This window comes from Abramis brama, assembly GCF_963993115.1.
Source record: "Abramis brama genome assembly, chromosome: 1".
Taxonomy (NCBI): Eukaryota; Metazoa; Chordata; class Actinopteri; order Cypriniformes; family Leuciscidae; genus Abramis; species Abramis brama.
This window is the reverse complement of record NC_139963.1, coordinates 59829374-59844055: the sequence shown is the minus strand read 5'-3', so window position 1 is coordinate 59844055 and position 14682 is coordinate 59829374. Positions and strand designations below refer to the sequence as shown.

Below are 14682 nucleotides of genomic sequence, written 5' to 3'. Positions count from 1 at the left end.
GAGCTGTTTTACTTCATTTTCCGGGTCAGAACGTCTACATTTGGTTGTTTTGGCAGTGTATAGTGTAAATGCAAATATCGGATACAGGTCACTTTTAAAAGATGATGTAAGCGGGTCGTCAAAAAAATCGGATATAGTCAGCAAATCGGAATTGGGCATCAAGACCTGCAGTGTAAATGCAGCCTAAATGACCCTGTTACAGCCACCCAAATGCAAAAGTTCAACTTTTTTTCGATAATTATTGATCTAGAGAGTCCAGAGAATTGTCCTAGACTGGTGTGGTTCCGATCGGGCCAAAAACCAGGGACTAGTTCACAAAAGTAGGTTTTGGACAAAATGCGACATAGCGGAAAATTTTACCGGCCATTTTGTCCGCCTTGAGCCAGGGATCACGGTGGTGTAAGGCACTTGAGTCTAGGTCAAACGGCCTAAGAGTTATGAGCGATTTTGTACTTTGGGTTGCTGTAGCGCCACCTATGGGCCAATCGGGGTCATACTCTGATAGGTTGTCCCCAAATTGAGGCCTACCATCTGGCCAGTTTTCACGTCTCTAGGCCTTACGGTTTGGCCAGGTTTCACGTCTCTAGGCCTTACGTTTTACGAATCCTTACAATTACAATAGGGTTTCAGCATTTCATGCTTGAACCCCTAATTAAAAGATATATATGATACAGTTAGAAAATGAATTAAAAGAGTAAAAAGATGATACATTGATAAACTTCTCATCTGGCAAAACACCGGTGTATCTTATTTTTCACAACTCCCAGTTTTACTGTGAGATTTTCCCATTGTGTGACACTGTGTCTGAGGTCTTCTTTCACGTAAGAAATCTATTGGACGTCTCCGATGGACCCGATTTTTCCCTAAACTCGGACAGGAGGAGCTCTAGGACTGACTCACGGGGGAACCTCGGGTTCACTGCCCCATCAGTCCAAACCCCGAAAACCCATTTGTTGGGAAGCTCTAGGAATGGAGTCGGTCCAGTCCGCACCCACAGAACCTCGAGTTTAACTGACACATCAAACTCAAACTAACTACTAAACCACAGACCCAGGCCAGGGTTTCATCTCTCAAGTTCCCCAATTCAGTGGTTTATTTTGTTTATGAACTCTTACCCAATTCTCAGCGCCATTTGAGTTCAGTTTAGAATCAAAAGGAGGAATACAGTGCAATCAGTCAGACATACAGTGGATACAGTTATAGAAAGAATTAAAAGAGTAATAAGATTATACATAAATAAACTTCTCATCTGAAAACATGTTAAGGAATACATAAAGGATCTGCAATTTATGGAAGTTAATTTACTCTTGCAATATTAATAAGGTTATTAATGTGATTATGTACAAATAACTGTTTTTATGTACTTATGGGACTGAATAATAAGTACATTTTAAAATGTTTTTATATTATTCAGCATCAAATAAAAGGTACCAGACAAATACTTGTATTTATCCATTAAATAAGTTATTTTTGTTTTACCAGGTTCAGTTCAAACTGGTTTCAGAGATGACCAGTTCTGTGTGGGTTAAGATGTCAGTTCCTCTTCTTTCTTTCTTCATTAACCACATGTGTTTCTCTAAAAACATGTGTGGTTAAACTAACAGAGTTCTCACACTCAGCAGAAACACCAAACCTCAACAGTGAGTTCACTACTCTGAAAATACTACTGAAAATACGTAGTCACACTAGTTCCACATTGTTAAATTAAAACTAGACCAAAGGTTATTAAAACAGTTCTGGAAGCGCTAGAACTCAAAGCCAGAACACAAAGAGGACAAAAGACAAAAATTCATTACAATTTGTTTGTTTACATGTAAAAGATATTGAACGTATTAACAATGAATGAACCCATTAGGATTGAGTTATATTAGACTGATATTCCTCTGCTCATGTGGGTTTTGTATAATTATTTGACTGATTTGCTCTTAAAGTTGACTGCAGTTCTCCTGAGCTCCAGCTTTTGCTCCTCTGATGGAAGCATAAGTCACTTTATCATCACAGCGAACCTGAATGAACATCACAGTTGTTTCAACCCACAATTATTACAGCATGTTGTTTGAGCTCAGTTCATGAAGAACTGCATATAAGAAAAAAAAAACTATCATGTGGAGAGAAGCTGGACAAAATCAAGGAAGTGTTTGCTCACCTTGTTCTTTTTGCTTCGTTTTTTACTGTATGCAGTGACTTCAGTATAAGTCACATCATCTGTCTGCTCCTAAACATCAATGGAAATATGGAAAAATGCCATCCATCAATAATATTTTCCTCAGGTTCTGTAAATGTTAAGGTAATATATGTGTAAAACGTGTGTCCTGGCAATTTCACATAAATGTTTTGTGAAAATCTATTATACAGACATGACGTTATGATGACATTTCCTATTGTAACATGAAAGGATGTTTGACTTGACTTACACAACAGGAACAACACATGATGAAATCCACAACTAGAACAATGGGCAATTAGTAACAGGTAGCACAACACACTCAGGGTACGTTTACACGAAAACGATATGCTTAAAACGGAAAAGTGTTTCCTTTGAGTTTTCCGCATACAGACGACACCGTTGTCAAAACGATCCCCTTTCACACAGATCTGCGAAAACAACTAAAAATGCAGTATTCTGCTGCCAGGCCACTAGATGGCGATGAAACACTATAGACTGAACACGTAATACACATGTGCAATGACCTCATCGTCTTCACATTTTTGTTGATTACACGAAGACCGTTTTCAAAACTTTGCGCTTTCAGGCACCCAAAACGCCGTTGTCGTGTAAATGAATGGGCAAAACGCATAAAAAGTTTTACGTTTTTGGTTGAAAACAGTGTCGTGTAAACAGCCCCTCAATTACAATGAACTGGCAAAACATGAGGGAAAGAAAACACAATGGCTGCATCCGAAAACATAGGAAGTGACTTGTTGCCTATCAGACAATGACTTTGCAGGAAGCGTTTGCGCACACAGGTCCTCACGAAACTGATTTCAGACTGACTTCTTAACGGTTTAATGATCTACAGCAAAATAAAGCAAGATTTGGTGAAAACGTCCTGGTTGCGTATGCCTTCCCTTTCTGCTGATTTCCTTAACAGACAATAGCTGGTCTGAGGTCATAAGGCTTGAGTTCTGTGCACGTATAACCGCAATGAAGTGGACGGACAGATAAAGCCAGGGCTTGGTCTGCCTCCTCCGGGGCAGCACTTGCAGGCTCACCACCTGCTCCCACCTTTAGGGAGAGGTAGGAACCTTGGGCACATATCCAGGCCGGGGTCTCAGGTAGTGAGAGTTAGCCGGCCCGAATTCCAGGCACAACTTGTTGACCGAAAGCGAGCAAGTCCCTACCATCTAGTAGAGACAATGCGAGCAGGAGAACTGTTTCTTTAACCCTCTGGGGACCAAGCTGTTTTTGGGGTCCTTGAGATGTTCTGACATGCCTTGACATTTGTGCTTTTTTCAGTTATTTATAAACATGTTAATGGCAAAGGTGTAAATTCACTCTATATAGCACAAACAGGGCTACCATAATATGCGAGCAACGTGTATGTAGATGTTTGTATTTTTAAGAGAATAATGTTTATGCGTGGTTATTGGAAAAAATTAAAATGAAAGTTGCTGAATTAAGACCACAAAACACATATTAAATATGTGTCCACAAGACTTTTGACTAATGGATGTTGTCCCTTTGAGTTCTAGCTTCAAAATGATGTAAAAATAGTCTTGCTTTATCGTTCACAAAAAAAAATACATTGATTTAAATGGTGTAAAACAGGTTTTGCTTGGAAAGCCAATATGCGAGGGGGAGGAGTAGTTTACACCTTAGATTATGAATGTCCCACCCACTCTGCATAATGATGAGCCATTCACTCAGGTGTGAAACTGACTGAGCCACAATGCAAGGACAAAAGATGTATTTAGAAGAAGACTTATATTGACCATTTAAGATTTAAGGCTATAATGTCTCACTCGCATTTAAGGCTATAATGTCTCACTCGCGAGGAGTCGCGACGCGCTTTGTTTACAGCTGATGTGGGCGTTTCACAGCTCTGAAATAGTTCTCAGAATTTGCGTTTGAATAGCACGCGCTCTCCGGGGAGTGGTCACATTACTGTGAATGAGCTCCTAATGAGCTCGACAGGAGTCGCTCTCTTTTTATACAGATTACAGAAGCTGAGAATATTTGTTTTTTATATAAATGACTTCATTTAAAAGATGCGATCTCAAGCTTTATGCCCGTGGGTCTGTTTGCCTGTTTGACTGAATTTTCGCGGAGTTATAGATCATTTTCGAACGCGTTTCAAATGGGAGTTTACTGACAGAGAGAAGGCAGAAATCGCATCATGTTAATTTTTCTTTATTTGTCAAAAAGCAAAACACTTTATTTTTATTGTGAGTATACAGAAAAAAAATAGAAACTGAACAGGATCGATTGATGTATTACACGAAAATGAAAGATCAAAATTAACAGAGCATTTAGTGTTTATTTTCATTGCTAAAAAAAAAAAAACGAGCAAAACGCGCGGGCGCGTTTGTGGTCCCCAGAGGGTTAAAAACTGAATTTTTAACTCACTGCCTGTAGTGGCTCAGGTGCGGTCTCTGCAGTAGCACCAGAGATAAGGCCCAAGAAGATAAAGAGGGGTGAAAGGCTTTTCTTGCTCCCTCAGGAACCTGACGATCAGGATGTGCTTCCCATGCTATTGCATCATGATGTGCGTCAAAGAACAAATAGAGGCAACATCATTTTGAGGGTGGAGGACACAGCCCTCACTCCAACCCATCTTGCAGGAAAGAGAGCACTGAAATTACCGAACGCTTTCAGGATCTCCTCACGGAGAGAAGACTCACTCAACGAACAGGTTCCACTTCTATTTGGCGTAAGCAACACTTCCTCTCGCAGAAGTGATGGTGACTACCACATAATCCTGCGGTAGCCACCTGAACCTCCACGTCCATTTTTAGGACCGACCTGGAATCTCTCCAGGGGTCTGATCGCGGGTGCCATCATACCCCGTCCCTGAGAATGTATTCAGGGGAAAGTCAGGAAGGGCTGTCGAGGGGAACTAGATCTGGTTGGGCCAATAAGGGGCAACTATCAAGACCTGCTCTACTCCTGACCTAGCACAGTACGTGCAAGCGGGCGGATGAATTTGCTCTCTTAACAATTCGGGTACCACTGGACTCCGGGGAGCCAGTGGCGGAACAGTAACCATCTTAAGAGCTCGTCCCCCCATCCCTGGGTGGCCTGTCTCAGGGACGCTACATCTGACACTTGCCCCCAGGCTTGGCAGTGCCTGAGACAGACCGGGCGGCCTGCCTGCTGTTGGCTCTACGCTGGGGCCTGGGTGGAGGCTGCTGCGGGGGCCCTGCGGAACCGGAGGCTGCGGCAGGGGACGCCCTCGGTGACGAGCAGAAATTGGGGAGTCCAGGAACCGAACCTTGTCCGCATCCGCCATCTCAACCAGGCTGAGCCAACGATGGCACAGGTGTGTCGCAACAGACCGCTCCACTGGAGGGATAGCCTCATAACCCTTCACCGCTCCTCCCTCAAGGGTAGCGAGGGGGAAGAACCACTCAGGCAGTTTTCGGCAGTAAAAGCCGACCTAGTAAGCTCTCCATGCACTTCGGGAAAGAAGGGCACTGGGGCGGCGGGCTAAGAACCAGCACGGCCCGCCCCGGGATACCAATCATCCAACTGAGACTGAGCGGGACACGGTGGAAGGTTCCACTCGAGCCCGACAGTCTCGGCGGCCCAATTCAGCATAGCTGACAGTTAGCCGGAGCTCATCCTCTGATGCTGCAATCGGAGTCCTGTCCTCTGGGGGAGCCCCGGGTGAAACGACCGGTCCACCCATTACTGATGGACCAGCATGCTCCACGGGGGACTCCACCGGCTGCGGTGGAAGGGAGGAGTGAGGAGCCCACAGTGAATGGTTACTGGGCGAGACATCCAACACTATCCTCCTATCACCCAGCCCGCGCGGGTCCCAAAGGCGGGGCGTGGTAATGGGGACTTGCGCTTCGTGGACGAAGGTGTGTCTCGACCTCAACACCTCGACAGTCATATTCCCGCAATGGGAACATGAACTGTCCACAAAAGCTGCTTTTGTGAATTTGAAATAGAATTTCATGCTGTTAAAACAGCAGTTGAGAGCTTGAGAAGCTCGCGATCACCACTGCACTAGCGCTGTAGAAACACCAACACTGGGAGGTCTTCCCGCAAGAACACCGACACACTCGCTTGTTGCGTAAACAATAGTACTCTTCAGGGACATCTGATCAGCTCTGAAGCGAAAGGCAACTGGTGCGTGCGTCCACTTCCGTGTTTATACCCGCGCTGCGGGGCGGAGCGTGTAATCACGCACACCAATGTTGAATTGGCTTGATTAAATAGTAGTACGAAGAAGACAGGCTCCCTAAGCGTGATCCCCATTCAGTCGACTACATCTGACGTTCTCGACTGAAAGGGAACTAAGTGAATATTTAATGACACCAATAGTAATTTCTCACCAGAAATGGCATCATAAGTGGAAAACATTGATAATTTTTTTTTTACATTTACACAAACTGATGAATAGCCGCAACTTTCAGACGCCATCTTTATTTTTCTAGCTCAACTGTCATAGAATGGAAAGCACAGGATTGTGGGATATCAAAGGCAGTGAAGGATAGATCTGTGCTGCCTTCAAAAAAAATCAAAAATCAGTCCTTATGAACATTAATAACTCATGGATCAACCTGCAATACTTACCACAGAGTCACCAGTCCCTCTTCTGTTGCCTGAAACATAATGTCACGGGAAAGTTTATGATCAAACACACACACAGTCTCTAATGCAGATGACAATCAGTTTTTAAAAGAGTCTAGAAGAATCTAGTGCTGTAGAATAGAAACATTATTTTTGTTAACTCATTGATTTCTCTTCACTTTTAGATAAATAAATTTGTCTAAATTACATTTGTTTTATCAGATGTTTTTGTCTGTTGTTACAAAATATGAAAAACTCACCCGCTCTTTTTTTACAAATCACCCAGAGAATAAGAGCCAGAAGGAGAAGAGCGAATGAAGCGGCAACAACAATCACAGCCACAATCCCTGAGAGAGAGAGAGAGTATAGAGAGACACATTCAGCAGGACTATATTACTGTGTTTAACCAAATACATAAAAATGGCACATTCAATAGCATAATTATCCTTATTTATCATGTAAATTGATGCTTGTGATGATGATTATATAGAAATTGATATGCATTGAAAGCCATCTGTACACTAACAGACTCTACCTCATATGTTCACTAAATGAATGTGACATGATTGTTTAGGATTGTCTGGATGAGAATGATGTGTCTGACATTTAATGACAGTTACTTTTTACATTACGGTATTAGTTTTCATGTTTATGGGTTGTAATAGAATCACTATTTAGGCTTTCCTGTAGCTCAAACAGTAGAGCGTTGGTGCTAACAACGCCAAGGTCATGGGTTCGATTCCCAGGGAAAGCAAGAACTAACAAAATGTAAAATGTGTACCTTGAATGCAATGTAAGTCGCTTTGGATAAAAGCGTCTGCCAAATGCATAAATGTAAATGTAAAAATGATGTAGATTACAAATTAAACCTGGCTTGAGTCAAAATCTGTGATCAGCTGCTCGAACAACGAGTCGGTCAAATGAGGATGATGTTCACACACACCTGGATTCAGAGAGTTTGCTGTGGTATGTGGAGTAAGTGATGTTACTGTAGTTGATGTTACAACTATTAAAAACAAAATGGAAACAGAAATGTCATATTTTAATGCATGAACACAATATCAAGGCATTTATTTTACAAACTGCTATATGTTTAATAAATCCTCACTATGGGTCCATTCATACACCCGCACAATACAGCGCCAGGCGCGACGCAAGTGTGTTTTTGCTAGTTTCAGCCCCACAGTTTTCATTTTCACGTTCTGTGACACTTTGTTTAAATAGCAAATACATTTGTGCCCATCTGTGCGGCCATGGGCTGTTGGTCTGTACGAACGAGCACGAGGTGTGTGTTCAGGCGCATTGTTGGTGCGTTGCTATTTTGAGGAACTGAATTAGACTGAGCCATTGACCAACTGAAACCTGGTCTAAAGTCAATGGCGCAATATTTTTTTTTTGTTATTTAAAGAGGGTCCACAACGCACGTACACTTATTACACACACACTGCTTATTACACACACTCTGCTTATTACACACACTCTGCTTACTACACACACACTGCTTATTAAACACACAGGGACACACAGCAGCACACAAACATGCCAAATATTAAAAATAAAAGGATTACAATGTAAAAGATTATTATTGTGTACATAAAGATATGGTGAATCCGGCTTGTCCCGTAGATTGTCCCTTTAACCACAAACACACACACACACACACACACACACACACACACACACACACGACTTTAAACTCACTCACGAGCAGATCCGTTTTCTTGTTAGAGAAGTGTTCAGTTTTTCCGCTTGCAAATTCCGTCATGTTAATAGCGAATCTGCGATGGCAAGAGCACAACATTCCAAGGGAATGGGAGAGGAGACTCTGATTGGTTTATTTCACGTTACACCCAAAACACACTCATTATTCATTAAAAGAATAAGGACAACACTTTTAGATCATGCGCTGGGCACAGATCATTTTTCCCGTCGTTAAACTAGCAAAAGTGGTTTTGGACTTACGCCGCACGCTTTAGACTTGCGCCATGCGGCATTTATGGTGCTGGAAGCTGCTCACATTAACTAAAAGGATGAGTTGTGTTTAATAAATCCTCACTATGATTTTATTAATTTATCATAGCAGTGGCGTGAGTTACACTAGCTGTATATTATGATTATTTTGCATCAGACAACAGACTGTACAAGACCGGTCATATGTATCAAAACTCACTGACAAATCTGACTAAAGAGCTTTTTTTTGATGATGACATGTGTGATGATAAAGCAGTCTGTGAGAGCCAGTGCAAACCACTGAAGCGAGAGACTGATGATGTGTGACAGTGATCATGTGATCATGAACCTTGTGTAGAAGCTGCTGCTGTAGTTCGGCTTGATGTCTTCTCAGAGATTGAGCTTCTGACTGGAGTCAGTGTTGTTGAAGCGACTGGAGCTGCAGAAGATGAATGTTCAGACGCATCAGGACATTAACATCATATTTTCATATTGATCATGACATGCAGTTTGTGTTCAATCATCACAGCTTACAGTGGCAGTAGTTGAGAAGAGAGATGTTACTGTATCATTTATTCCTGGTTTATATGAGAGTGAAACACAGTGAGCTGCTTCCCATAAACCTTCAGCTTTCCTGAATCAATGACATTATTAAGCCTTAGAATTCCTCAAACTGCATAAAAATCCTTATAATTCCCAATATTGACCTCCCTCATGGGTCATACATGAAATATTGCATAATCAGAAGAGTCTATTTTAGCCTAGTATGACCCATAGGAGGTCAATATTGGGAATTATAAGGATTTTTATGCAGTTTATGACTTTGACCACTAATATTTTACAATTGCCAAACGTATGAAGCCATCAGAAAGAGTAGAGTCAGTGTGTGAAAGTTTTCACAAATCTGTCAGAAAAGAGTGTTTTCTCACCTGAATACTTGACAGTGTATCTGACTGAGGTCTTGAGTTGATTTCTGTGAGTAAGCTGACATCTCCACTCTCTGTTGTTATCTTCATTCAGGAGTGTTGTAGTCAAAGTGATGTTACAGTGATATTGATCTGATGATGATAATATCTGATATCTGGAGTCTGTCTTCAGATCAACACCAGTCTGATTCACCCACAACAGCTCAACTCCCTCAGAACGAACCAAATAAACACAGGGAGATCCAGTATCTGAATACAACTGACAGGAGAGAGTCACAGAGCGGCCTGGACTGATCTCAGTCTGTGAGGATGAAGATGAAGATGATGATGATGATGATGATGACGACACTGAAACTGAACACAAATCACAAATCACAGACTCTTCAATCATCATCTGAGTTTAAAGGGAGAATCTGCCCTTTTTAAATTGAGCACATAATCATAAACTTGCCATGAAGAACATGCAGATAAACACGTGCATCAGTTTCTGGTTGGTGATCCACATATTGTCTGCAGGTGTATAATCCATAATCTTCTTCTGTGACGTTCTTGATGTTCAGAGAGCAGTCAGACTCCAGACTCAGTCTCTCATGTCTCTCTGTGTCTTTCCTCTTTATCCCTAATTTAATCAGTTCAACTCCTGCTGGATCTCTGCTGTAGATCCATGTAGTTTTAGATTTGCAGTCAGAAAGAGCATTATTACAGGACAGACGCACATTTTCACCAGAACTGATGAACACATGATCCACTCCACTGGTTCCTGAAACACCCCAGCCAACACAGCCATGTGGGGCCCAAATGGGTTTGACCTGGGCTATCTAACTGGGACCCAGCCAGTTTTGTCCTCGGTTTCCATGTAGGCCCCACATGGGTTTGCCCAGATGAAATGAACACTGCTTAGTGTGCACAGTACAGGCTGTTAAATGTAACACTGAATCAGTGTTGGAGGTAATGAGATAATTAAGTGATTGAATAATGATAGTGCATTAATGATGAACACCTGCTGTTAACAAGCAGAATCACTGAAGGAAAGAGAAACACAAGAACTACTTCCAGCCACTGCCTTGGATGAAATCAACTGAAGATAAAATACATTAAATCTCTCAAGATCTCATTAAACAACTCCACAAACAGCATTACCAGCTTCACTTATTACTAAGCAGACTGACTTTATTTATGTCAGACGTCTTCAGAAATTCTTATTGAGAATTAACAGAGGTTTAGATGTTGATTACTTATTTGAAAGTAATAGTTTGATTTGATGTTACCATTGTGGCGATCAGTGAGTGCTTTAGTCAGGATCTTGACTTTTTAACATTAGTTTTTCTCTGGCAGCTGTGTCTGTTTGTTATGGCAAGAACAGCAAGAGAAAATGTAATCAGATGTTGTATGCTGATTGATGATAAGAATATAATCATCATGTAGTGGCTTAGCTCATTGATTATGTGTGAGGTTCATACGGGTAGTATGATATTCATTTTGTTTTATTGTTGTGATTCTACAGCAAGAGAATAATAGAATTTAATCAGAACGTCAAATGATTTTTAACACCACTTACATATTTTAGACTCCTCCTAATCTTGCTCACACACAGACATCAAGAATCAGCATATGAATCTCAACAATGGTGACATGCTTCATGGTGCAATGCATTCTGGGAGCTATGGATAAGTTTCGTATGATGCACCCAGAATGCATTGCACCATGAAGCATGTCACCATTGTTGAGATTCATATGCTGATTCTTGATGTCTGTTTGCGAATACAACTTTCAGTAGTCCAACATGTGTAAATGGGGTTTTAAAAATAATTTGATGTTCTGAATAAACTGTGCTGGATCTCTTGCTGTAGAATCACAACAATAAAACAAAATGAATGACATACTACCCGTACAAACCTTACACAAAATATCAGTGAGTTAAGCCACTACATGACGATGACTATATTCTTATCATCAATCGGCTTACAGCATCTGATTACATTTTCTCTTGCTGTTCTCACCATAACAAACAGACACAGCTGCCAGAGAAAAACTAATGTTAAAAAGTCAAGAGCCTGACTAAAGCACACACTGATCGCCACAATGGTAACATCAAATCAAACTATTACTTTCAAATAAGTAATCAACATCTAAACCTCTGTTAATTCTCAATAAGAATTTCTGAAGACGTCTGACATAAATAAAGTCAGTCTGCTTAGTAATAAGTGAAGCTGGTAATGCTGTTTGTGGAGTTGTTTAATGAGATCTTGAGAGATTTAATGTATTTTATCTTCAGTTGATTTCATCCAAGGCAGTGGCTGGAAGTAGTTCTTGTGTTTTTCTTTCCTTCAGTGATTATGCTTGTTAACAGCAGGTGTTCATCATTAATGCACAATCATTATTCAATCACTTAATTATCTCATTACCTCCAACACTGATTCAGTGTTACATTAAACAGCCTGTACTGTGCACACTGAGCAGTGTTCATTTCATCTGGGCAAACCCATGTGGGGCCTACATGGAAACCGAGGACAAAACGGGCTGGGTCCCAGTTAGATAGCCCAGGTCAAACCCATTTGGGCCCCACATGGCTGTGTTGGCTGGGACAGTATATCTCAGTGATCATTATGATATATTAATTTAAAAAAAATGAAAAAAACATAAACCACACCAGCATAACAAGCAGAAGATTTAACTCATAGTCTTTTTCCGGTGTTTGATAGTTAATGCATTAATTAACATTTATGCATAAACCAAATCAAACGCCTCTTTAAGAAGGAATAAGAAATACCCTGACTTTGAAACAAATTTAAATAATGTAATATCATCATATCTTGAACTTTTGATTTCAGCTTTGTCATAAACAAACAATTCAAAACCCACAAAGAATATTTGTGGAACAGTTCCCAAAGGAAGGAGCAAAACTCAGGGAAGGTTTGCTGGGATCAGTAGTTCACTCTCCATCCAGACACAGTCGTGATGATACTGTACTTCTGTTCTCTGACCACACAACATCACTTCACTGAGCTGAACACTCGTTGTGTGTTTGATAGTAAGTTTATGATCAATCATGAGCTGAGTTTGGGAAGTAGTTAACAGTGAATTTGATCATGATTAGGGCCCTCTCAAGTAAAAGTCATGACAAAATAATGCATTAACAAATCATTTAATAAAATATGATTAAACATGCACAAGGAGAATATATATTTGTATTCCTTTACACCACCAGTACAACAAAACAAACAAAAGATAAAAGATAAAGGTTATTTGTAGTTATTTTATTATTTATTGACATCATTACACACAGACTCAGCAGTCAACATAATATTAGAGTAAAATGCCAGCATTACCGTAGCAACACAACTAACACGCCGAGAGCAACTATAGTGAAGATATTTTAAGTTGAACAAAATAGTATCCACCTCTTTTATTTTTGACAGATTGTGGGACATCTAATGCAAGAGCTGTATACACTAAGCGTCACAACCTTTCAGTTTTGATAATAATGTTCCTTTTAATGATCTCTCATTAACCATGAGCTCAATCAGGCCTACACAAATGCTTACTGGTTTTAAATGTGTTCGTTTGGGAATAAAGGCTACATTTAATCCACAGCACAACTCAACATTATCCTATTGTAGAACAAAATCAATTTCAAATAAAGTTAAAGAAGTTACATATAAGGCCATTCATTTGATTTATCCAGTGAGAAGAGCTCAATATTTTTAAAGACATGGAGACAAAATGCGTCTTTTGTAATTTAGAAGAAATGTGTATGTTGTTCTTGTAGCATTTGGCAGATTTAAACTATCTAACTGTTTACCAATATCTTATACAAAATGTTAAGGATATACTGTAAATACATGCTTTTTTTACGTTTGTTCCTTACTTATGTTATAAACATTAACACTTAGTACAGAAATGTAATAATGAGAATTGTCTATGCAATATATTTGTGAATTTTACAAATGCTTTTTTTTGCTCACTTGTTCTTATATTGTACTTATATTATTTAACGTTTATCCTCAAAATCTTTAGTTATATTTAATTACAGTTATTTCTAATTATATTTAGCTATAGGCCTATATCATTTGTTATATTTGTAATTTTATGCTACACAATGAATATCAGAAAATCTACAAGTAAAACTGAAAAATTGCATACAACAACTAATTAAATTAAATTAAATTAAATTAAATTAAATTAAATTAAATTAAATTAAATTAAATTAAATTAAATTAAATTAAATTAAATTAAATTAAATTAAATTAAATTAAATTAAATTAAATTAAATTAAATTAAACCATAGCTGCATTTGATCTGTTTGTCAGTTTCTGACACTGTCATGTGAAGTTTCTCAGTCCTGATGTGTGATGATAATGTTTTCCAGCGGTAGGCGTAAAATATATATTATTGAAGATTATTAGTAACAGATTGACTAAACAAATCACTGAACAAGCTCTGGTAATTTTTTTTTTTTTTAAATAAAATAATAATATATATATATATAAATATATATTACATGGCTTGGTTGAATTCTAATGTATTTCTTGATAACAGACCGCTGCGAAGTATAACCATAGAGTATAACACACCGTTGCCAATGAAAAACAGAGCGTTGCTATGGACGCAGGATTCTAACCGTAGAGACAGAACGGACTATTTTCTTTAGCGGAAGCAATACAATTGTTTTTAAATCAATAAACTCCTTTTTAAATCAATATTTTGTGTCAAATTATTGATTTATTTGGTATTGTGTATGTCTAGTGTTCTGTAAACACTGAAAATAGTGTTTTTTTTTTGTTTTGTTTTAGCTAGAAAACAAACCTACATACTGTAGTTCCAGTTATGAGTTATGATTAAATATTTATGAATAATTAAAATCAGAAAACGGTTTAGATCAAATTCAGTTTATTAGTGGTAGTTATTAGTAGCCTATATTTTCCATGTTTAATTAGAGTATAGATCTATTCAATTAATGGCAAAATAATCTTGCACCGTTCTAAATATTTGTCATGAATAGGTGCTCTCGGCGTGTTAGTTGTGTTGTTTTACGGTAATGCTGCCATTTTAATCTAATATATG

General features: G+C 39.2%; 1 protein-coding gene across 1 annotated transcript; it reads right to left on the bottom strand.

Annotated features, from left to right (window-relative positions):
• Window positions 1–869: 869 nt before the first annotated feature.
• LOC311081851 (uncharacterized protein) lies at window positions 870–12173 on the bottom strand (the record flags this gene model as incomplete). Its single annotated transcript, XM_084112555.1, has 9 exons — window positions 870–2006; window positions 2147–2215; window positions 6746–6774; window positions 7003–7089; window positions 7686–7748; window positions 9042–9131; window positions 9622–9972; window positions 10070–10378; window positions 12170–12173. 9 exons carry the CDS (start codon window positions 12171–12173, stop codon window positions 1926–1928), a joined length of 1083 nt encoding a protein of 360 aa, XP_083968681.1. The 3' UTR covers window positions 870–1925.
• Between the last annotated feature and the right edge of the window lie 2509 nt (window positions 12174–14682).